Source organism: Microtus pennsylvanicus, chromosome 22 (genome assembly GCF_037038515.1).
Source record: "Microtus pennsylvanicus isolate mMicPen1 chromosome 22, mMicPen1.hap1, whole genome shotgun sequence".
NCBI classification, from domain to species: domain Eukaryota; kingdom Metazoa; phylum Chordata; class Mammalia; order Rodentia; family Cricetidae; genus Microtus; species Microtus pennsylvanicus.
Window position 1 is genome coordinate 22,859,563 of NC_134600.1, and position 25,190 is coordinate 22,884,752.

Genomic DNA, 25,190 nt, shown 5'->3' on the forward strand with positions numbered 1-25,190 from the left:
TTTATTGAATCAGAATTGACTCCTCTTATATTTCCATTATATAACCTCTATGTGCTCCTTATTCTAAGTCACTGGCTTCATTAGCATCAGCTCTGGGTGGGTTATCAGACTGCAGCCTTGGCCAGAACCTGATTTTAACAGGTTCCCCAGGGAGTTAAACGACTCATTAAAGTTTGAGGCATTCTCACATTTTGTAAAGCAGATTCTTTGCATCATGATCAATGAGTTCTGGTTGTTACGAGTCACATGTATAAAAAGAACGTGAGAAGGGTTGGAGACCAGGAGAGAATATAAATATCACATTAAGCCTGATCTACTCTGTAAGTAGCCAGCATGTGTCCAGATAGATGGAAGAAGTGTAAGAGAAAGTAAATAAATATTTGGCCATGGTAGAAAAGGTAGAGAGATACTGATGGCTTGCATTAAGGTCAAAAAATAAAATACTAAAGGTAAGTGGGTGATTGTCTGACTTATTCCCGCTGAGCTAAGAGCTGTAAGATCTGCTCACAGGTCCCCAAGCACGTCTTGTTCTGGATTCCCTTGAGAATTTGTTATGTCGGATTCCTGCCTCTTACCATCCTTCCCTCCCCTCTATTCTTCTCTCTGCCATCCTATTTCTCCATATTCCTTTATCCCCTTTGTTTTCTTCTTTGTCTCTGATGTAGTTGTTTAACATAAACCTTTTTTATGTGTAATGGAAAAAATATAACAAGACAAAAAATTATACAAGAACTGAGACTTTCTAGTTATTGCTTTAGTTGGTGAGAGGCAGGATCCAGACAAATGTGTACTAAAAAGCTTTCCTGGCATTATGTATTCAGGGCAGAGAATTGCTCTCAGGGGGCTCATGTAAGTATCCTATAGGTAGTATGTATTTCAGTTCCTATCATGGCATATTTGGGGAGCGCAGTGGTGATCTGTTTTAATGATCATAAGAATGGATATTGGATTCAAATGGTGACACATCTGATTTCATGCCATCTGTCATCTGATGACTTAAGCCATTGGTGAACAATACCTAAAGCTTTGATTCATTGATTAACTGGGGTGTACACAGTGCTGCTACCTCACTGTTCTCCTTCCATACCTACTGGCTAGAATTGTATATGAAGAACTTTATTGATTGGGGCTCTTTGATTTCTATAGGACATTCCGTGGATAAAGATATAGAAATCCTCATTACTTTTGCTTGTACTTAATGTTTGTCTTTTTAATGCTCTTGCATTTGTTTGGTAAGTATTAATTGAAAGTAGTGTGATAAGCCAGGCCCATTTCCAGGTGCTGATGATAGAAGGCAAGTAAAACTGTCACTGCCTTCACAGGGTTACCTTGGTTCAGAGCAGTTACTAGTAGGTACTAGTAGTATCTGGAAGATGGTTCTGCTTCTTCCTGTAGTAGTAATTCCTAATTGCTTCATCTTTGATGACTTTCTCTTTTTTGGACTTCATGTCTCTTACCAAGATGCCCTGCATTAAATGCATAAAACTCTGTGTTGTTATAGTTCTAATATGGTTCCTTAATTTCATAAAAGATTATAGCCCAAGATTTTTTTTTTTAGTCTGCCATGTCTCAGAGCACCCGAATACACCAAGAATTGTGTCACATTAGACAAGTAATGGGAAATCACAGGTTTGCTGTAGTTCTGTCTCAGTTCATTCTCTGATGTTGTCACAGAATACCTGAAATGGTAATTTGTCAGGAACACAGTTCTGGAGTCAGGAAGTCCAAAAGCATGGCACAGCATGTGATGAAGGTCCTTCTTGTGCTGTCATTGCACAAGGACACAGGAAGGACAAGTAAGATGTGTACATCCAACCACAAGGATGAGTCTGTGTGTGGGTTAAGTGGTACTCCTGTGTCAGTCTGTGGCTTGAATCCCTCCTCTGAGCGTATAACACTTCGCCTTTAGACGTAAGTTTCCAGTAAATGCTTCTGGATGGATGCATTCAAAAAATAGCCAGTCCTGGTGCAATTTGATGTTCACCTTTAAAACATACACCTGGGCTTCCATGAAGCAAGTGTTTTGTTTTATCAGCATTAAAGATTGTTTCATGTTGCTGGGCACTTGGCGGTACACTTTAATCCCAGTACTCGGGAGGCAGAGGCAGGTGGATCTCTGATTTTGAGACCAGCCTGGTCTACAAAGCTCCAGGACAGCCAAGACTACACTGAGAAACCCTGTCTCAGAAAAACAAAAACAAACAAAATTGTTTCATGTCTTGGACCTTTTGAACTTTTTATGAATACTTGGAACCACAGAGGTTAACTCCCTTAATGCAAAGGATCATAAGCCTTATACATAATATTTATCCACCAGACACAAGTATGAGGTCATCATAAGCATGGCCTCTGGTCTGAGAAATGAGCAAAGTAAGGAAGAGTGGATGACCCTTCTTAGAATGCATCAGACATCTGAGAATTTCCGTGGGAGAGGAGAATCAGAAAGGGAAGTTGGCTTGAGGAATGGGCAGAATTTGGATTTATAAAAAGTTTTTTTCATGTATGTGTATATGTGTATCTGTGTGAGTGTACACCACATAGGTATATTGCCCTCAGAGGCCAGAAATGGGCATTGTATCCCCTGGAGCTAGAGTTACAGGTGGCTGTGAGCCCCCCACGTGGGTGCTGAGGCTTTAGCATCAGATGTGTCCGAATATGGTTAAACTTGATGGAATCAATCTAGCTTAAAATTTAGGGAAATAATGGGATTGTTTAGTTTGGAAGTGGCTGTAATTGATTCATGGCTACAATAAAATTTAATCTTTAATCTTTTAATCTTTGTATTTGCTAAAACTGAATTATGTTATTTTGAGGGACAAAATTCCTGAATAATTCCTGTTAAAACTCCAAAGACAAAGGAGCTTATATTAATTTAGAGATAAATACCACAGAAAAGTTTTCAAATGGAGCTGATAATATATTATTGTTACTTAATCTGTTAAAATTTTTCTTTATTGAACCTTTCTGTAGAACCTTAGTGTGAGTGATAATTTATTTCCATCACAATGAATGTTTTCACATTTAAATTAGCCAATCAGGTTCAACACTAGTTAGCGTTCTCAGTAAAATATGAAATAATGCATATTTATCTCTGATTTAACATGATGAGTGATTATTTGGTAATTTAAGGTAAAATCGATTTTAGGCTGAGCACAAATAAGAAAAATGCTCTTGTTTTTACTGACCTCTATTGAGTTACTTTACATAGGTCTTGCTATAAATTTGCTATAATTTTTAAGGGAAGTAATGGGATTGTTCAGTTTGGAAGCAACTGTAATTGATTCATGGCTATAATAAAATTTGCTAGGAAACTGCTCCACGTTTACAGGATAGAACAGAGACGGAGGTCTGGGGAGAGGTGGGCTGCTCACTGTTCACAGGATAGAACGGAGCAGGAGGTCTGGGGAGAGGTGGGCTGCTCACTGTCCACAGGATAGAACAGAGGAGGAGGTCTGGGGAGAGGTGGGCTGCTCGACGTTCACAGGATAGAATGGAGAAGGAGGTCTGGGGAGAGGTGGGCTGCTCACTGTCCACAGGATAGAACAGAGGAGGAGGTCTGGGGAGAGGTGGGCTGCTCGACGTTCACAGGATAGAATGGAGAAGGAGGTCTGGGGAGAGGTGGGCTGCTCACTGTCCACAGGATAGAACAGAGGAGGAGGTCTGGGGAGAGGTGGGCTGCTCACTGTTCACAGGATAGAACAGAGAAGGAGGTCTGGGGAGAGGTGGGCTGCTTCACAGGATAGGACGGAGCAGAATGGAATTTTTAATCTATCAACTCATTTGCCTGCTCTGTGGTGTCTCTAAGAATGGAAACCTAGCTACAGTTTCCTGTGGAATTCTCCAGGGATCGATCTGTTCCATAGGAGTAGGACAAGTGCCAGGGTTTCTTATTTGCACATTGCCCATAGAAAGTAGGTACGCCATGAACCAAAACTATGGCTGTTTCGCACTCTGAAGTCTCTTAGCTCATTTCAAAGGATCAAGCAGCTGTGCATAGAAATGGTATCTTTGGGATTTCTAAAGACAAGGGTCTAAACATAATACTGAGGACCAGCGAGATGGCTCAGTTGGTGAACTTGATATCCTTAATTTATTTCCCACAACCCACATGGTGGAAGCAGAGAACGACTCCTATAAGTTATCCTTATACCCTATGAACAAATACACTAAATAAATAAATTTAGCATAATTCCTCAATTTGATTTAGGCAAACGTTCTCTCTGGACAGTTGTGTGGCTACCTTTGTGGCAGCACTTCTGCAGTCTGCGGTCTGAGGCTGCTTCACTCTACCAAAGAAACTACATTATAGACTGGAGGTTGTGATGTTACCGCCCCTCGACAAACCCTGCTGGTGCCGGTTATTCAGAGATACTCAGTTGCATTTCTCACACTTAGTGATAAGGTTGCCTAAGATCCACCCCTGACATTCAAGTTGAGTTTCCCATTGGTTTTCACTAGAAACCTCCAATGGAGCAAACACGTAATAGAGAAAAATCTACTAGAAAAACCCAAAATAATGCAGTGTATTGTGGTAGATTATCAGGCCAATAATCCTTATTTCTTCTTTTTCTAACAATCCTAGGATTTCTGTAAAGTTTTATTTGCAGTAGGTAAACAATGTGAAAGCCTTTTAAATGAGTTTTACGTTTTTTTTTTTTTTCCAGAGAAAGGACTTGTGGCAGCTGCCCAGGGTATCTTAGTAAGATTCATTCTCACCAACTTCTTAGCTTAATGAGACAACATCTAGTGTTTGTACTAGATGATGTTTCTTTCTGCATATAGCGACACATATTCTTAAATTCTGCAGTTATTATACACTGTGTAAAATCAGAAGTATACCCTTGATCATGTAAACAAGTGAACTGTAAACGTGGTTATTGTGTAGACCCTGCTGGCAGTTAATCTTTAGTGCAGGACTGTGCCGCCAGCTACGCACCATCCCCTCTCTAGACTCCAGAATGGGACTATGATTTGTGGAGGTTAGTAGAAGGCATCCATCACCTCCTGCTCCTGATTGATGACTCGGAATCTTAGTACACAAAAATCATAAGCTCCTGTTTGAGAATGCATGCAGCCAAGACGTTCTATAAGAATTTTAGGGATACAGTAAGACCATTGCTTTTAAATTCTCTTTAATCAGTTCCAATGTTGAATTAGTCTCATGACAATAGTCAATTGATTTGTGTTAATTGAAATTTTACCAAAACTCCAATTCTTTTTCAAGTTGTTCCAGTCAAGTAACAATTCTATAACAAGTCAGGAAAAGCACGGTGAAACATTGCCAGTTGATTATAGCAAGTGTTACAGATTAATATTGATTTCATTACTTTCATGAAACTGTTAGTAGTCATTTCTGTCAAAAATATTATGGGTCTGCAGAGATGGCTGGGCAGTTAGGAGCAGCAAGCACTGCTCATGAAGAGGACCCGAGTTTAGCTCCCACCGTCCTCATCAGACAGCTCCAGGGAATCAGAAGGCTCTTCTGGCCTCAAAAGGCACTGTATTCGTGTGTACATACCACATGCAGACACACACATACAGACACAGTTAAAAATTTAAAAATTAAAAGAGAAAATAAGTAAAGGATAACTTTTAAATAAAAATATTCTTTTAAATATATTGCATGAGTTTTTAATAGTCCTATTTTTAATTGATTTAACTGATCTTTTTAGTTGAATTAAATTGCTTTCAGTTATTACTCTGAGTTATTATTCCTTAGACATGGAATCTATATTTTAGCTAGCTTCTGATAGTCTATGTCTAGAATACTGTTGCTTTGGATTTAGGTTTAAAGTGCTGATGGACCCTTTAATTATTGGCAGCACCTCACTTTATCTTAACCAAAGCATGTGCTGCGGGAGATGAAAGAGTCCAAGGCCCAGGCAGCCTTGCTGTTTCTGCTCAGTCTATAGACATACCATTTGTAAGTGATGACTCAGGGGCCAGTTAGGTTCCCCGCCATTGAGGGAATAAAAGAGAATAAAGACAAAAGCACTCACCATCTTAATATTCACAGGACTGTGCTAAAGAATAATGATTTAAGATCAAGACAAGAGTTAACTGCCCACCTCACCAACCAGTGGCCTTCCCCAGGAGCTCTGGATGTCAATGCTGTTGCCTTGGATACGTTGCTTTACCGAAAACACAATAAACAGTGGTATGAGTAAGTGTAATATTTTTTTCCAACTAATTCCATATTTAGTTGTACCAAAACATGTCCACTTTGGCATCTCGGTTATTTTTCTGAACTTATTATTAGCAAAGATAGACTTTAGGACTCCTTTGATGAGGCTCCCTGAAGACACACGCAGATGTCTGAACATTTAAAACCAAGGCGCCCTGGGGAAGCAGAATATCCGAAGAATTCCTAGGTAGTGGTGTTGGACCCGAAGCTCCTGCTTCTGTTGTATTTTTGGTCAGTCTTTCACTGTATCTATAGATTTGTTTTCATGATGCATTTATTTTTAAATTTTAGCTTTAGGATGTAGTAGCCTGGAATTAATTTTCCAGATTGTTAAAAATAGTCCATCTCCTGAAAGTATAAAGTTACAGCTCTCAGTGGGCCTGAACTTTGCTAATTTTAATCCATCTAATTTTTAGAAGCTATCATACAATCACTCTACCTCTGGGCTGAAATTTCTTTGTCCTAATCAGCCTTTTCTTTGGTCAGGATGTGTCAGTATTGAATGGACTGCAAAAATCTCAGATAATCTACATTTTGAAAAATCAAGCTCTATTATCATCTTTTGGGTTTACCACTTTTCTATCTTTGTCATTTGTTTCTACTATATTTCTTCTTCATTTAAATTTCTAACTTTTCTCCCTAACCTTCCCTCCCAGCCCCTTTTATTTTTATATCTTTCCCACCTATTTCTCCCTTTTGCTCTTTTTCTTTCTCCCTCCTCCTCTCCCTTCTTCTTCCCCACTCTCTTTTTCTGCCTTCTGTGGAGCCCTGAGCTGAGAAGTTACTGGCCCCACACATTCTCACTTCTGCTTCTTAGGATGCCCTACGAGCTAGTGAGTTACCTTGGTTTCTGTCTGTCTGTGCGTCTGTCTAGCACTCATCTAGTTTTTCTGCATTTTGCCTAGTTACTCAAACAGACATGTTTTAGCAGAAGCATGACTTCCACCTTCTTTATTCTCATGATGTTGGGGGTTGTTGTTTATCAAGGTTAGGGTACAAATTAAATTTGACCTTTTGTTAATTAAAAGCAGTACTAGACACTTGAGCTCTTTCTTGTCTCATTGATTGTTAGAAGCAAGTAGAGGTGAATAAACTCTTTGTGGAATAAACCAGAACTCGTATCTATTAAATAATTTTTTAGTATGACTCAAGATGTTGGCTGTGGGCATTCTATAAACTAGCATAGAGTTCCTTTATATACTTATATAAAAGTTTGCAGTACCCTGGCAATGGTGACACTTGCTTTTAATTCCAGCGCTTGGGAGGCAGAGACAGGAGGATTTCTGTGACTTCAAGGCCAGCCTGGTCTACAGAGCCAGTTCCAGGACAGCCATGGCTACAGAGAGAAACCCTGTCTCAAAAAAACAAAACAAAACAAAACAAGAAAGTTTACAGAGCTATAACCTATGCTGAGTATAATTTTACCTTTCTTTGTCATAATGAGTTAATAAAAACAATATTTGCATAATATTGATAAATCATAAAAATATAACTTATGATTAAAAGCATGCTTTATAGAAATATGTAGTATACTTACTTTATATGTGATGTGAGAAGCTCTTAAATTTACAGAGATGAGCTGGAGGCATGCTCTGTTGATAGACCACTTTGTAGAAGCACAAGGACCTGAGTTTGGATCTTCCTCACCTATATATAGGCCAGTAGGATTACATATCTGTAATCCTAACACTAGAGAGGCAGAGAACCCACTGGCCAGCTGGACTCCATGTTCAGTAAGAGACCCTGTCTGAAAATTATGCATGTGAACAGTAGTGCACCCAGACATGGATACACACATATCTATGTATCATACACATGTGCTCACTATTGTGACAGGACAGTGGGCAGAGCTCAGTCATTACAGTGTAGAATGTTGAAAGCGTGAAGACCTCTGTTTGATCCCTAGCTCCCATGGAAAAAGCTGGATATGGTTGGCCGTACTTAGTCTGGGGAGGCAGAGTCTGGTGGATCCCTGGAGCTCACTGCCCAGGCAGCCCAGCATAGCTGGGAAGCCTTAGGTCTGTTTTCAGAAAAGAAGGTGGACAGCTCCTGTGGAATAGTATCCAACCAACCTTGTGTGTATAGGTGTGGTACTGACACCCACACACATAAACATGAACACATATGTTGGGATTACATTAAATCTGCTAAATTAAGACTTTCTTTATAATATCTACATTATTGTGAAAAGGTAAACTATTTTCAACAGAATGTGTGTGCTTTTATCTAGTCACATGATACCTATTGTAGTCAATAAAGAGCCCAAAGTGGGCCTGGCATAGCTGTGAACATACACATACAATAGTAGTAATAAATGAAAGTTTAAAATGAAGAGCCACAGTGGCATGTTTATTACTAGTTTACATCTGCATGTGTAATGATGACTTACTTACAAAGCAATATCGCAGCAGTCCAAGGATTGCAGTCTTGAAACAAAGGCAGGAGGCCAGCCTGTCTATTCAGCACAAATTTAGAGTTTGTGCTTCTTGACTCACAACATCAACTGAGGATGCAAAGTACCCTTTTCTAGTATTATCCCATTAACTTGGCTTGCCCTCTTTATGTTCTTACTGTTTTTAGATGACCCTACTATCTAGTGTCAGGTGCGATATAGTACAGAGGAGTCAGGACCTGGAGTTCAAACGCAGTGATTGTCAATAACCACTCCTCATTGATTGCTTTGTGATACTGAATGGTGCTTCCTTTCCTTAACTTTCTCTTTCTGTACATATAATACATAATCCCCATCTAACAATTAAGTGCATTGACTATCACTTAATAACTTCTCAGGAAGTATTAATAGATGACATGATCTTTTCTTCATTAATCTTCCATGCTGAGGAGTGCATACCTATCTCACATTCGAAGATCTGCTTTCTGAATCTTATAGAAAATTGGTTTATCCATAATAGTTCTGAATATGTAATCCCAGTTACTTCACTTTTAGAGGCTAAAGTATGGATTTTCAGGATAGGGAACTTTCTCTAAATCATGTTTGAGATTAAGTAGACCTGTAGACCTTTCCATCTTTGATGAGAACCTACAAATTATGGAGGGAATGGCTGGTTCTCTTTAACAAGCATTATCAGCTCTCTTGATAGTTGGCCCTACAGTTCAGTAGTTTTGGTGTTAAGTTTCTCCTGCAAAGGATACACATGCCTGGGAGAGTATTCTACCAACTAGCCTAAGTTGTATTCAATAAGAAGGTTTCAGAAGCAAGCTTGGGTCAAGTTGGGGCTTAAACAGCACTTACTTGAGCTACCAGCAAATTTGTGAATTAGGCAGCACTAGGACCAAGTTCAGAGAACACTCACCCCACAGCAGAAGAAGTGGATTTCATAAAGCGAGCAGAAAACACAGTAGAAATATGATCTGAGTGGTTCTGGCTACACGTGAACCTCCCTTGAATGCAGAGGGAAGAGGGATTGGTCTCGTTTGGGGGTGAGATGACGAGGGGCCCTCTGGGGTTGGCTGACACTTGGCTTGTTGTTACTAAATAGTATAGGCCTGAGTTAGGTTTCGGTTTGATTACGAAACTGGCTATTACAATTTGTAGAAACCAAAAGAAAATGGTGGTACTGTTTGTGTGCATTGTGAGCATGTGTGTCTGTGTGAGGGTGCCAGATCCCCAGTAACCGGAGTTACAGCTGTGAGATGCCATGTGGAGGCTGGGAATTGAACCTGGGTCCTCTGAAAGAGCAGTCAGTACTCTTAACTGCTGAGCCTTCTCTCCAGCCCAACAATTTTATTATTTAAATATATCCCTACAAAAAGCAAGAATTAGAAATAACTTCTATGTGCCCATGTGCATATGCATGCCTGTGAATATCCCGCACATAATTTTTTCTTCATTCTTCTCTCATACAGTATATCCCAACCACAGCCTTCCCTTCCTCCACACCTCCATTCTTTCCCAGATCCACTCATTGCTCCTCTGTTTCCCATTAGAATAAAGCAGGCTTCCCAGGGACATCAAGTGAGCACAGCATAATAAGATGCAGTAAGACTAAACACATAACCTCGTTATTAAGGATGGACAAAGCAACCCAGTATGAGGAAAAGGGTCCCAAAGGCAGGCAAAAGAGTCAGAGATATCTCTCCCCCACTGTTAGGAGTCCCACAAAATCCCAATATAAGCTGGGTGGTAGTGGTGTATATCCAGCACTTGGAAGGCGGAAGCAGGTGATCTCTGTGAGCTCAAGGCCACTGTGATCTACATACAGAGTGAGTTCCAGAATAGCCAGTGCTACACAGAGAAATCTTACCTCAAAAAAGAAAAAAGCTAAACAAGCAGAGCATATACAAAGGACCTAGCATAGACCCATGCAGGCTCTGTGATTGTCACTTCAGTTTGTGGGCCCCTATGAGCCTACTTAGTTGATGTCTGTGGGCCTTACTCTTGTGGTGTCCTCTACCTCTCTGGCTCCTACAGTCTTTCTTCTCTCTCTTCTGCAGGGTTCCCCAAGCTCTGCCTAATGTTTGTCTGTGGGTCTCTGCATCTGTTCCGCTTAACTGCTAGAGGAAGCCTCTCTGATGATAATTGGGCTAGGCACCCATTTATGAGTTGTAAGCGGAGACAAAACTTTGATTTCCCAATTGCCCAGACATGAATAATCACACAGAAACTATATTAATCACAACATTGTTTGATCAATGGCTCAGACATATTCCTAGCTAGCTCTTACATCTTAAGTTAATCCATTTCTATTAATCTATGTATCATCACAAGGCTATGGTTTACTGGTAATGATCTGGCATCTTTCTCCTTTGGCAGCTACATGGCTTTTCTTTCAATTGCACCTATTCTCTCTCTGTCTCTGTTCAGATTTCCCTCCTGGCTTTACTCTGCTAAGCCATTGGCCAAAAAAGCTTTATTCATTAACCAGTAAAGGCAACACATATACAGAAGGACGTCCCATGTCATACCCCTTTTTCTGTCCAAATTAAAAAAAGAAGGTTTTAACTTTAACATAGTAAAATTGCATATAACAAAACAGTTATCAATCAAGAATCATAATTGCAATATTTAGTTCATTTATATTTGGCAAATTGAGTCTAAAGTTTTATACCTAAATTGTCTTTTATCATAACTAAGGAAATCTATAATTATAACTATCTGTCTTCCACTCCATTAAAGAACCCGGAAGGAGATAATATTACCTAAAAAAACAGGAAGTGCATTATAAGCAACTTCCAAAGTTCTAGAAGTGACAGAGAGATCTTGCTGCCTGAACAGTCATGCAAAGTTCTTTTGTAATGTTGGAGCATCCATCTTCAAGCTATAGACTTATAATATCTGACAGACTTTTCAGTGAAGCAGGAAACTTGAAAATCTGTTCTGCCTTGAACTGACAAAGTTCATGAGTTGCTTTCTTTTGTGTCCTGCAGAATTTCTGGCAGTTTCTTTTTTGAAACAAGAATGCTGAAGGACCATTCCATCTTGTAGGTCCTGCATGTCCAGACCCTCCCTGTGTATTTTCTATCTTTTTATGGCCCATGATGATTTTTTGTTTTTCTTTTTTCTTTAAGAACCTCAGCTTAATATCCTTAAATTATTTTTTATCTATGACTCTGTCTAAATTTTATCCTCTCTGTCTGAAGCCCATGCACCTTTATTAAACTTACTGTGGCCCGTTAGAGGCCTGTTTTGTCAGAATCTGTCTTTACTGTGAATCTGTAACCCTATTCTGAGCAGGAACACTTTTTAAAAATGCTAAGCAGGTGTGGCTAGGACTAATACTGCAGCTTTGCCTGTTGGACTGTCCTGTGCAACATGGCAGAGGTATGTTTACCACTTTTGCAAGCCATGCTCACCACTCCAGCTCCGGGGACACAGTGGAGTCTATGTTGCTATTAAGCAACTAGTAACATGTTAATCACAAACCTCATTTAAGTGCTCCATAGCAGGACCTCCTGAAGGAGCCAAAGCCATTTGTGCCACCAACATAAACCAGGAAGCTCTCTCTTAAAGAAGTCGTTGCTCAACCATGCAACTGGCAACCACATTCAGAGGGACTAGTTTGGTCCTATGCTTGTTCCTTCCCAGTCCGGCTCGAGTTGGTGAGCTCCCATTAGCCCAGGTAGACTGTTTCAGTGGATGTACCCATCATGGTCTTCCCACTATTCACCTGGACTTCGGGAGCTCAGTCCAGTGCTCCAATTCGGGTCTCTGCCTCTGTTTCCATCAGCTGCTGGATGAAGGTTCTATGGTAATATTTATAATATTCATCAGTCTGACCCCAGGGCAAGTCAAGATCGGGCCCCCTCTCCTCTATTGCTTAGGTTCTTAGCTGGGGTCATCCTTGTGAATTCCTGAAAATTTCTCTAGAGCCAGGTTTCTTGCTAACCCCATAATGGCTTCCTCAATCAAGATATCTCTTTCCTTGATCTCATCTCTGTCCTTCCTCCTTCTTGACTATCTCATTCCCTCAAGTTCTCCTCCCTTTTCCCTTCTCTCCTCCTCTTCCCCTTCCACCCTCCCTTCTCCCCCACCCCCATACTCCCAGACTTGGAGGGGCATTGGCAGTTGCACAGGATTTATCCCTACTGCATGCATTGGCTTTTGGGGAACCTATTATCTTTGGATGATACCTTGCTCAGCCTATATATAGTAGGGAGGGCCTTGGACCTTCCCCATAGCAATGTGCCTTACTCTCTCTGAGGATTGAATGGAGGTGAGGTGGGAGGGTATGTGGAGGGAATGGGAAGAAGGGAGGGAGTTGGAACTTGGATTGGTATGTATAATGAAAAAAAAGATAGTTTGTTTTATTTTTTAAAAAACTTTTTAAAAAAATTTAAAAAGTAGTCATTCCTCTGCTCACTGCCAGAAAACAGAGCTTATCTGAAAAACTACAGCTACCAAGAAGCTGCAATTGACTCCTGTTTTTGTGGTTCTAGAAGTATTTTTGTTAAAGCTTTTTTAGGCTTTACATGGATGTGCATTGCCCCATGTGGAGTGCCGTTACGTAAGTGGGGTTTGTGCTTTTGTATCCCAGCCTCCCAGACCTGAATAATCACACAGAAACTATACTAATTACAACACTGCTTGGACAATGGCTCAGACATATTGCTAGCTAGCTCTTTGATCTTAAATTAACCCATTTCTACAAATCTATGTATTGTCACAAGGCTGTAGCTTACTGGTAATGTTCTGGCATCTTTCTCCTTTGGCAGCTACATAGCATCTCCTTTGACTCTGCCTATTCTCTTTCTCTCTTTCTATCTCTCTATCTAACTCTATCTCTGTTTAGATATTTTCCATCTGGTTTTTACTCTGCTAAGCCATTGGCCAAAACAGCTTTATTCATTAACCAATAAAAGCAACACATAATATACAAAAGGACATCCCATATTGTCGAGTATAGCAGACTATCATTAGGAATCAATTTATTGACTCCCCATCCTCCACCCCACACCTCTTTGGCCAGTGTTTGGTTCTACCCTAGGTCTCAAGGCCACCCAGCTTCTGGTTCCTGGCCATCTACGCGGTGCGGGGCATGAGCTTCCTCTCCTGGTGTGGGCCTCAAGGTAGACCAGTCTAACAAGCTCTGGACCACCATTGTCCCAGCACATGCTGCAGCCACGACAGAAGGTTGAAGGTTTTCCCAGTCCCACCACTGGAACTCTTGCCTGGTGGCAATAGATGTTTGGTCAGGCTCCGTACCCACATTACTAGGAGTCCTTATTAGGGTCATGCTCATAGATTCCAGGGAGTTTCACTGTACTAAGTTTCCATAGCTTCCCCCATATGCCCTGAAATTCCAGTCGTCTCTCTCTCTCTCTGTACTTTCTACCTCTCTCCCTCTCTCCTCCACCTCATTCCTCTTGTTCTTGTCTCCAGCTGCCTCCAGTCCACCCACATAATCTATTCTATCTCCCTTCTCAGGGAGATCTGTCCATCCCCCAGAGCCCTCCTTGTTACTTAACGTCTGTGGGTCTGTGGATTGTAGCAATCCTGCTCATGATTTCTCTTCTCCCTTGGATAATGCTTCCCTCTGCATTGCACAGTGTGCTGCTCACTGACTACCAGATAACACAGATTACTTACTTTAGAACATCCTTTGAGAAAATTTATAATATAAAAGGTATACCAATTGTTTCTAATCATTGACTGAGAGATTACCCATGACTTATGACACCGCTCTTTTGTTTTGGTTTTTTAAGACAGGGTTTCTTTGTGTAGTCCTGGCTATCCTGGAACTTGCTCCATAGACCAGGCTTGCCTCAAACTCACAGAGATCCTCTTGTCCTCCTACTGAGTGCTGGGAATAAAGATGTGTGCCATCCTTGCCCAACATGACTCCATTCTTACCAATTTAAATTATATTTAGTGACATAGTAACATGTATTAAACTACAAGTTCTTGTGTTACAGAAGGTGTGCTTCTTGCTGCCTTGGATTCTCATTTTTATGACCTTAAACTACTTACATTTTAAAAATTCTGTTCTGAGAAACAGCAGTATGTATCAGCTTATGTGTCTCTCTGGATACATTTAAATCTCATGATGTTAATGAATCTAGAATATTCAGGACTTAACTCTGGCCTTTCAATGGCAGAACTTCCATAGATAGTTTACTACAAACCTACAAATGTTTAAGAGAATGAGTCTTTTTAGAAATTGGGTAAGAACATATAATCTAAACATCATTCATCATCTGAAGCTAAGGTCTCCTTCCTGCTGGTGGGTTTACACTTGTCTTCAATAAGGAGGTAGAGTGTACAGTAAGGTACTGCTATGCATGTCTTGTGAATAAAGGTTTAATTTCGGGGTGAAAGTATTTGTTGTTGTTTAAAGCATCATTGTTTCCAAATTATGTTTCTATATTCATCTCCCTTGATTAAGTAGCAACTATAAACTCAAGGATTGGCACTAACTGGGAAAAACTAAAGTAGTTTCAGCATCAGTCCCTCTGACTTCAGCTTCAGGGGAAGCTCATCTGACATTGTTACAATGGCATCTTTCACAGTTCCCTTCCTCCAGCAAGCAGCAGACCTGTAGACTGTGGTAAACAGTGCTGGCAACTCTGTTATGGTATTCAGTACATTCCTGCCTTTTTGTTTTGAAATGTTTCTGCACATAAATTTTAAATTAAAAATATTAGCACATTTTTTAGCATGAAAATAGTGTCTGAAACTCATCTTAAGCCACCAGTCTAAAAGCAAGAATTCTGCGTGTTAAACATAGAAAATAATTTGTAAAGAAATGTTTAAAATTACTTATTAGAAGGCAGTGTCTGGGCCAAGAAAACGGCTTAGTGGATAAGAGTGCTTGGTCTGTGAGCATAAGGTTCCTGGGTTCAAATCCCCAGCACCCATGTGGAAGAGCTGGACATGACTGCTTGTAGCAGAGATGGGGGGGGCGCCAGCTCACAAAAAAAATAACACAGAGACTTATATTAGTTACGAAAGTGCAGTTGATAGCCTAGACTTGTTTCTAACTAACTCATAACTAATTAGTCCCTGTCTATTCATTCATTTTCTATCTCATGGCTTTATTACCTTATCTTCATATTACCCATCCTGGTTTCTCTGTCTCCTGGCATCTCCTACCCTTCTTCCCAGCATCTCCGTGCCTGGAAATCCTGCCTAACTATTGACCATTCAACTTTTTATCAAACCAATCACAGTGACACATCTTCACACAGTGTAGAAGAATATTCTCTAACAACTGCTCATCTCTGTCACCCCAAGCATAGGGTGAGGCTGGATCTCAAGAGTGAGCTTCGCTGAAACAGCCAGCCTGCATGCCAGGGAGCAGCCTCACTTCAAATAACGTGGAGAACAATAGAACACAGTTGAAGGCCTGCTCTGGTGTGTGCACGTGCACAGGTGTAGGCCTGCATACACACATCAAAAACGGACCCCCCACATTCTTACCCTCCTCTATAACTAAAAACATATCACTTTAATGAAAGCCAACTGAAATTTACTGGGACAGAATAATTTAATACAGTTCTCAGCAAATGAAACTGCTCTCTGAGAAGACCTTCTAATGGCATGGGATGGCAGGTTCTTCTGTGATGCCAGAGTGGAGGTGGAGGAGCTAGAGGAACAGTTAGCTGCCAGGCCAAATGGTCAGTTTACTCTTTGTGAGACCCTGTTCCTTTCAACAAAACAGAGATAGTAATAAGCTAAATCCTAAGGTACTGCTCAGTACTAAACAAAATTTTATATGTGTGCATATGCTCATATGTGTAGCATCATATACATTTAATTTAAACGTATAGCCCTGTATTTTAACATGTACCAAGTGCTTTATAAATATTGGGTATCACTTTATTGTGTAACTGCATTAGAGAAGATAATGCATTTACACAATAAATGCATTATCTTCTCTATCAGAGGTTTCCCGATTTAAAATTATAATTAAGGACTTTTGTACACAAAACATTTAAGAAGTCACCTTACTACAAATTGAGAACACGGTTCTGTAAGTTAGTAAAGCCATTCTGCCATCTCATTCTTCCCTTTTGAGAGAGAAAGAGAAAAAAATGGATTCCTCATAAATGTATTCCATCACTGTGGCAGCCTATAAAGTTTTATCTTAATAAGATTGATGGGAAATAAATACAAAACCAATTTATAGTATTATTTTTAGTAGATTTATTGGTTGTTATTATTAATGTAATTTGTGTTCAAGTTATTATTAACATACAATCTACTTTTAGTAAAGGAATACTTTTCTTTTTCCTCATTTAGTTAAGAGCCCTAACTAGCATAGATAATATCTGGACGTAAGCATTCCAAACTTCTTTCCTTGAGACAGGGTCTCACTGTGTTGTTCTGGGTGGCCTGGAACCTGCTGTATAGACTAGGGTGGCCTTGAACACACAGAGATCCATTTGTTCTGCCTCCCAAGTGCTCAGATTAAAGGTGTGTGCCACCATACCCAGCTTTCAAAACACCTTTAGTATATATACCTTTGTCAACTGTGTGGCCACGTCTGCATATGACAACTATAAAAAGAGCTCATTTGATTCATATGTGCTTTCCTGTAAATATTATAATAAAATGTTTATTTGTGGATTTTACATAGGATCTGACTATTGTATGAAAGACATTCCGCTTGAAAAACCTTTTCTTAGTCCACTTATATTGGTAAACAGTGATCAATTCTGATTTTACACGGGCTACAAAGGACACCAAACCTGATTTTATCTTTATTGGCCTTATACTGAAAACTGAATTTGAGGAAAGGCTAATAATAATCATTCACTAACTTTTGATTTCTAACTGAAATATGCTCTGATATAATTAATTTCTAAGTAATTAGCCTAATACAAGAGGGTCTTGAAACAGATGAGAGGAGATTGATTGTCTTGATGGTTTATTAATACATAGCTATTTATTAGTCAGCATTTTTAACTTTTAAACTGCAGGAGTGTACAATAACTATTTTGTTGCAGAACAGCTGTTTGAAGGCACTGAAGAATCCTGAAGCACTTGAAATGATAGGTCATTATTAAATTATGCTATTTGTTTCTTTTGTTTGTTGCTTGTTTTTTGTTTTTGAGACAGCATTTCTCTGGCTGTCCTGGAACTTGCTCTGTAGACCAGGCAAACCTTGAACCCAGATTCAGCTACCTCTGCCTCCCAAGTGCTGGGATTAAAGACTAAAGATGTGCGCCACCACTGCCTGGTCCCATTTGTTTCTTTATTGGTAGTATTACTTAGATTAGAAGTTCCTATTTTAATTGTCTGGATAATAGATAATTAATTTGATAATATTAATTTGCTTGGGAAATTATTACTCTTTTCTGTTTTTCAATGAACAACATAGATAAGCTTCCAAAGTAGATAGGGAGAAAAGTATAATGGAAATCACAGAATCCATGATGAAGGCAGAGTTTAGGGAAGATGTTGTGAGGAAAAGAGTTACGACTTTAAGACATGACACCGTCGAGGACGGTCATAAGGTCTGCTCTGTAGTGAGAAGAAATTTTCATAGTTTTTTATCCTTATTTTCAGTAAGAGTTACCAAAGCCTTGACCAGCTCTCAGCAGAGGTTAGCCTTTCCCAGGCCTCGCTGGATCCCAGCCACTCACAAGACGGAGATGGGAAACAGGACTCACTGAATTTCGTCGGTGAAGGTAAGTGTGCTGGCTAGTTTTAAGTCAACCTGATACAAGCTGAAGTCATTTGAGTTTTAACTCAACTTGACCCAAGCTAAAGTCATTTGAGAGGAAAGAATTGCAATTAAGAAAATGCCTCCATAAACTTAAGGTGTAGGCAAGCCCGTAGGGCGTTTTCTTAATTGGTGATTGATGCAGGTGGTGCCATACCTAGGCTGCTGGTCCTGGGTTCTGTAAGGTGGGCTGAACAAGCCGTGGGGAAGCAAGCCGGTAAGCAGCAACCCTCCCTGGCCTCTGCTTCAGCTCCTGCCTCCAGGATCCTGCCCTGTTTTGAGTTCCTGCCCAGACTTCCTTCAGTGAGGAACTAGGATGTGGAAGTGTCAGCCAAACAAACCCTTTCCTCCCACCTTGCCTTTGGTCATGGTGTTTCATGCTGCAATAGTCGCCCTAACTAAGACAGGATGGAAATGACTTTGGTATTTGTGAGATGAACGTATCTGATATCTTGAGAACCAAAGTGTTCTTCGGTAGCCCACACCAGCCTTAAACTTAGAATCTTTTTGACTCTGTCTCCCGTGTCTGGGATTTACAAATATGTCTCAAACATGCATATATGCAAATCATTAAGTATAATTAAAATGTATTTATTCTCAATTAATAAATTGTGCTCGTTGACAATTTCATACATGTTTTAATACATTTTGGTTGTCCCTTCAGCCTCTCATTTCCCTCTCGTACCTGTAGGCCCCTCCTCTTCCTTACAAATATTTTTCTCATATTCATTACTGTTGTTTTGTGTCTCACAAAGTTTAAGTAGGGCTGTCTGTGTGACCCTGTGGGTATAACTATCCATCAGAGCCCCGTGTGCTCACCAGGCTCTTTACACTGGAAGCTATGGCCCCTGTTCTCCCTGAATCCATTATGTCGCCAGAGATCAGCAGTATGTGGTAGGGCCCTGTGGGCTTCTGCCTTTCCATGGCTGACTGCGCAGGTCCCACCTTGTGTGAACCCAGTGCCGGTAGGAACATTTGCTCAGGGTCGCTCACAGGGTTGCTGTGACCCTGTTGTGACTAGAAGTTGGCATTTCACAGGCCTGCTCAGTACCTTCTGGTTCTTACGTACTGCCTGCTCCCCCTTCTGCAAATGTCACTTGACCTGACGTGGTATAAACGTCTTAGTCAGGGCTGAGCCCTTAATTGTTTTTTATTCTCAACGTCTGGCACCGCCGTAGATCTCTGCATTACTTCCACTCATCGCGAGGAGAGTTGCTGTCATTAAGCCTGAGAATAGCCTTTGTCTAGTCTGTCCTGAGTAGGCCACCAAGAAAAAAAAAATTGCTTTTTGTTTTTCAAGACAGAGTTTCTCTGTGTAACAGCTCTGGCTGTCCTGGGACTTGCTCTGTAGACCAGGCTGGCCTCAGAGCTCATAAAGACCTGCCTCCCTCTACCTCCTAAGTGATGGAATTGAAGGCCTGCATCACCACTGCCTGGCTTATCTTAAAAAAAAAAAAATTAACTGTGTATTTATTTCATTATTTTGTTCAATTTACTTCTACGTATTCCATTCCTTTGGATTATATTATAAATCAAATCACTTTTCTCAATTTCTTTTTTTTCAGACTTTTTAATTGCTTCTTTTAGAATTTAAGCATACATTTTTTAATTGCTCTTTCCCCCTGTCTACCTGTAAAAAATAATAAAAGTGACTTTGGTTGTTCATAGTATTCTCAGAATATTTTATTTTATTTATCCATTTATGTATTGTGTATGGATGTACATGTGTAGTTAGTTAGTTAGTTTTTCGAGATAGGGTTTCTCTGTGTAATCCTAGCTGTTCTAGAACTCAGGCTGACCCCAAACTCACAGAGATCTGCCTTCCTCTGCCTTCCGAGTGGGATTAAAGGCGTGGACTACCACCACCCGGCTTTTAGTTTATTTTTAAGACAGGATTTCATATGTCTCAGGCTGCTGAGAGCCTTCCATGTCACTCAGGCTAGGGATGAATGCTTAATGTAGAACTTCTTCATGCTCAACTTTTCATTGGGGATGTTTAGTGGAAAGTGAGAACTAACTCCTGAAAGTTGTCTTTTCACACACTCTTTGGCACATATACGTAAGAAATTTAAAAATATATAATATGTATTTTTATAATTACATATAAAATACATTTATTTAAATATTTATAATTGAAATTTACATGTAATACATAATATAATATATGGTTTAATTTATATATAACATAAAATTATATAATTAAAACATGTATATGTGTGTGTATATGTAATTAAAAACTTAGCCCCCAATGCATGTAAAGTGAGCATTGTCTGATCAGGATAGTTTGGTTCTAATGCCCTTTTTTCCCCCCTGAGACAAGATTTCTCTGTGTAGTCCCAGCTGTTCTGGAACTCACTCTGTAGACCTAGGCTGGCCTTGAACTCACAGAGATCTGCCTGCCTCTGCCTCCTGAGTGCTGGGATTAAAGGCATGTGCCACCACCGCCCGGCTGTGCCCTTCTTAATGTATATATGGCCTTCCCAAATCGCTCTGGCTTGGCCACAGTTAGTGTTGTTTAGCTGAGGATTCTTCTTCCTTTACTGGATGACTGAGTGTGAATATATTGTCAAAAACAGAGGGGGAGGCATATGAGGTAGAGCATCTGTGAGTTTGAGGCCAGCCTGGTCCACGTAGTGAGATCCGGGACAGCCAGGGTGGCCTAAAGAGGTCTGTCTCAGGAAGTAAGTAAACAAAAGACGAGCGTTCCATGTTTGCTCTAGAATGCATCATCTCGAACATCTATACCAAGAAGTCTTAAGAGAAGCTCAAATACGCTAATGCTTTTAAAGGTGAAATTAAAAACTGCAGAAAGGTGAAGTATTTTTAGCCACGTGGATCCGTCTTCACGCCCTCAAAAGCTGTGGGAGTTTTCATGGTTTTATGATCTCGCTGTGTGATTCATGGAGGCTGTTACATTTATGTGATTTTTGTCTTAACTTCCAGGTAAAGAAGATACCCCCTCACTGCTTGGTCTCTGTGGGTCACTAACATCCGTGGCGAGCTACAAGTCCCTAACGAGCCTAAAATCCAATGACTGCCTTGCGAGCCCCGCAGCCGAGATGGCGAGCCCAGGCCTGACTCCATCCTGAAAGACTATACAAAAGCCCAAAGTTTCTGATTGTAAATATTCGGTTTCCATAAGTTTGGCTGCTTGGGGAGATCTTTGAGATTTTATATTATTCTGGTACATGTGTGGCATTCTGATGTTTGGGGTTTCAGCCCAGCCTGTGTAAAGTCTGAGGGAAAAGCATAGTAGACCTGCTGTTTTTCTTTTTAAAATCTTACATGTGTCGTTGAAGATGTTTAAAACTGAATAGGCTTTAAAGAAACAAAGATTGTTTGAATCCATTGTAAACTGTACAAAGTTATTACTCAATGATTTTTATAAATTTGTTTAAATGCTTCTTGGTGTGCAGAAGTTGAGCTCGGGTTTTATTCGAGACTTAAAGTGAGTGTTTTCTTTCACTCCTTTATTTGGTGGTTAAATTTGCACAGAAGAAAACTGACTAATTTCATTAAGTATTTCCTAAGTTCCAGTGTCCCCGTGATACGTCTGTACCGGAGGAGGCGCTCAGCCACAGCGGCACAATGGCTCTGTTAGTGTTTCTTTTATCATTTATCATGTGCTAACAACTTGTAGCATTTCATAAATTTTGTAGATATGTACCTTTTTAGGCATTTGCTGACTTAGGAAAAGCATTTTATATCTAAGAAAACAAATCCATTTCTTAGACTTACTCTCTCAGGATTTTCTTTTGAAACTACCGATTTTTAAATGTGATCAGGTGTGCCTGAGAAGTTGGAAACACTCCAAAATGCAGAACAAATGCTGGAAAGGTGTTACTTGCATCACAACTTTCGAGTTTAAGGATTAGAGAAGCTTTTAAATGAAGAGCTCACGCGTGACCAGCATACCTGACTGTGATTGTATGTCAGAGCTACACTGCCCCGTGTGCAACAGTGAATTGAATTGTGGATGTTTCGCAGCATTTACCATTATACCACGACCTCATTCTTAAACTGGTCTTAGTGTTTAAAAAGTCTGTACATCTGTGGGAAAAGTTTTTTTTTTTTCAGCCGTGTTTCCAAATCTGCAGTCTTTGAAACAGCTACACGTGTCCCTAAAAATTCCAGCATACTGAAAATGAATGAAGTATATTTTCTATAGTGCGTGAGATGAGGAAAACAGTGTGCCAAAGAAGTTTTCTATGTTGTTTACAAGAAGTCACAATCCTTACTGGGGACTTCACATGGCGTTTCTGTTTGTTGATTTTTGCATTTAAACCTAGCAGCTGTGATGTGTAGGGAGCGGTTCCTCCTAGAAAGCTGTCTGAGGAGAGCTGAACTCACACGGCCGTTCCTGTGTCCAAAGCGTAGGGAGTCCTCAGAAGTGCTTGGTGCTTAGTCTCCTGTTGTAAAGTAATTAATAGTGCTGTGACCAGTCCTGCAGCGGGGCAGTACAGACAGGCATTTCCGGGGCAAAGGAGGCATTTCCGGAACAAAGGAGGCCTGGAAGCTCATAACAGACTTCATATCGGATGTATCAGAATACACCAAGACTTTTCTTCCTAAAGCTGAAGGCTTTACTACTTGTACAAATGCATACATTCTTTAAAAATGTACACTGCATTAAGACAGGCAGGCCGTAGTGGTGCACTTGGGAGGCAGAGGCAGGCGGATCTCTAAGAGTTCAAGGCCAGCCCGGCCTACAGAGCTAGGTCCAGGACAACCCGGGCTGTTACACAGAGAAACCCTGTCAAAAAAAAAAAAGTAATGTCCAAAGATGTTTTTAATTATTGTGAGGAAGAACAAAAGAAGACCACGGGGCCTGAGGGAGGGTACATGAGGAAACAGACGGTCAGGAGAACTTTTGGGATCTTAGGCTGGCCATGGGCACATCTCTACCTTCCTAAGAACTATCTGAATGTTTAATGCTTTATCATCATGACTGCTCTCACCTGACATTTATGATTCTTTCATATATTAAAACCTTGTTAAGATCTTTTCATACATTTTTTTACAAAGTAGAAGGGAATATAAGATTCCCTAACTGGTACACTTTCTCAGATTTGTCTGACAGAAACACTAGCTTGTGCAGGTAGCCCAGGTGACACCTGACACCTGAGGATGCCTCCATGCCCGGAGCCCTTGTCTCAGATCCATCCGCTGCTATGGCATCCAGGTTTCTGCAGTTCACGTCAAGCTAGGGCAGCTTATAAATGTTTGCATGAATAAGCAGCGTGTGTCTCATTCGTTCATTTTCAGAACCCCGCAAAGATCGCCGGGTTATGTCTACCCTTCCATGTGTGTTTTCAGTGGTAGTCTTCATTTTCAGAACCCTGCGGAGAATGCTGGGTTATGTCTATCTTTCCATGTCTATTTTGTTGCCTTGATGTACTATATTTGCTGCATGTATATTAAAGGTTTTTAATAATACAGTAATGGTCTTGTTCCTTGATGAAAAGAATTACACGTTTCAAGTGTTCGCTAACTTCTATTTCATCAAATATTGGGAACAGTGGGGATTAATTATACCCAAAATATTAATGAATGTGATCTGAAGAAATCCTTTTATTCAAGCCGAATTACTTTAAAAAATACTCTTTATAGACCACATGGCATTTTGAGAATTGTTGACTACATATAGGACAGTGGTCCCAGGTACTAAATGAAGATAAATTCACAGGTGTCTCTAGCTCGTTTTGGCAGCTTTTAAACTGCCCTTTGTTCAAACCCTGAATATTCAGTACAAGCCTTGTAAAATGGCGTTACTGGTGCTAAATCGTTTAACAAGCTGGGCAGGGGTCTTTCATCTGGTGCTAAGCTGCTTAGCAAGCTGGACGAGGGGTCTCTCACTCACTACACCTGTTGACCCAATTTCCCATGTTTTCTTTCTCCCCTTACTCTCCCTTGGGTCTTAGCATTCTACTCTGCAGAGCTGTAAGGTCAGCTCTTGAACCCTGTTGAGATTATGTGGTATTTTTCTTTTTGCCTGACTTATTTCCCTTGATATGATCTCCAGTTCTACCCTTGTGCTGGGAATGGCGGGATTCCACTCTGGCACAGTTTTCAGCTGTGTGTATGTAGTGTTTTCTTCACGAACTCATCATTTGCTGGACACTTGGGTTGTTTACATTTTGTGGTTATTGTGCAAGATGGCCTTTCAGCATACTCAGATATAAAATCAGTTGTGGGAATTAACATATGCCAGTCTATTTTAGTTTTTTGAAGAATCTCTTCCACGTTTTTTCATGAAGCCTATGCTGACCAAGTCCAGCCAGTGCATGGAAGACAAGGATTTTCTTTCTATCCACACCACATTCAGCACTTGTTAGTGTAAATGTTTTTGATAATAGCCATTATTACTGAGATAACACAGCATTGTGAGTTTTGACTTGAGTTAGTGATCTATTAGAAGATGTCTGTTACATAAGTACTTGGGTATCTACATGTTCTCATTTGAGAAATGTGTAAAGAATCTTATTAATTTGTGTGCATGTGTGTGCACATGTGTATACCTAAGAGAACAACGTGTGGAAGTCAGTTCTCTCCTTCCATGTGGTTCCCATGGATCCAACACCTTTACCCACGGAACCATCCCGACAGCCTCTATAGCCTGTCTTTAAGGTTTTTTGTTGTTGTTGTTTTGCTGTTGAGTTTTTGGAGTTGTTTATATAGTCTGGATTTGAACAGCATATCATAGGTATAGTTTGTAATTTCCCCCTCTCTGTTGGGTTGACTCTCCACTCTTGTGAATCTTTGCCATAGAGTAGCTTTTGACTTATTGTAATGTTGTATATTTTTGCTTTTGTTGCCTGTACGTCTATGGTCTTATCCTGCCCTTTCCAGTGTCTTGACACTTCCTATGACTTTCATGAGTT

At 40.3% G+C, this 25,190-nt stretch overlaps 1 protein-coding gene across 2 annotated transcripts in view; it reads left to right on the top strand.

Moving 5' to 3' along the window:
- Rundc3b (RUN domain containing 3B) overlaps positions 1-23,309 on the top strand; it is a 138,815-nt gene extending 115,506 nt beyond the window's left edge. The window contains exons 9-11 of one of the 2 annotated variants that reach the window (XM_075956431.1): positions 6,017-6,163; positions 18,153-18,274; positions 21,253-21,545. In XM_075956431.1, coding sequence (XP_075812546.1) covers positions 6,017-6,163; positions 18,153-18,274; positions 21,253-21,398 — 415 coding nt within the window. In that variant the 3' untranslated portion in view covers positions 21,399-21,545. Of the gene's footprint in view, positions 1-6,016; positions 6,164-18,152; positions 18,275-21,252 lie in introns of both variants that reach the window. The other variant, XM_075956432.1, reaches the window with a different exon arrangement.
- Positions 23,310-25,190: the final 1,881 nt, after the last annotated feature.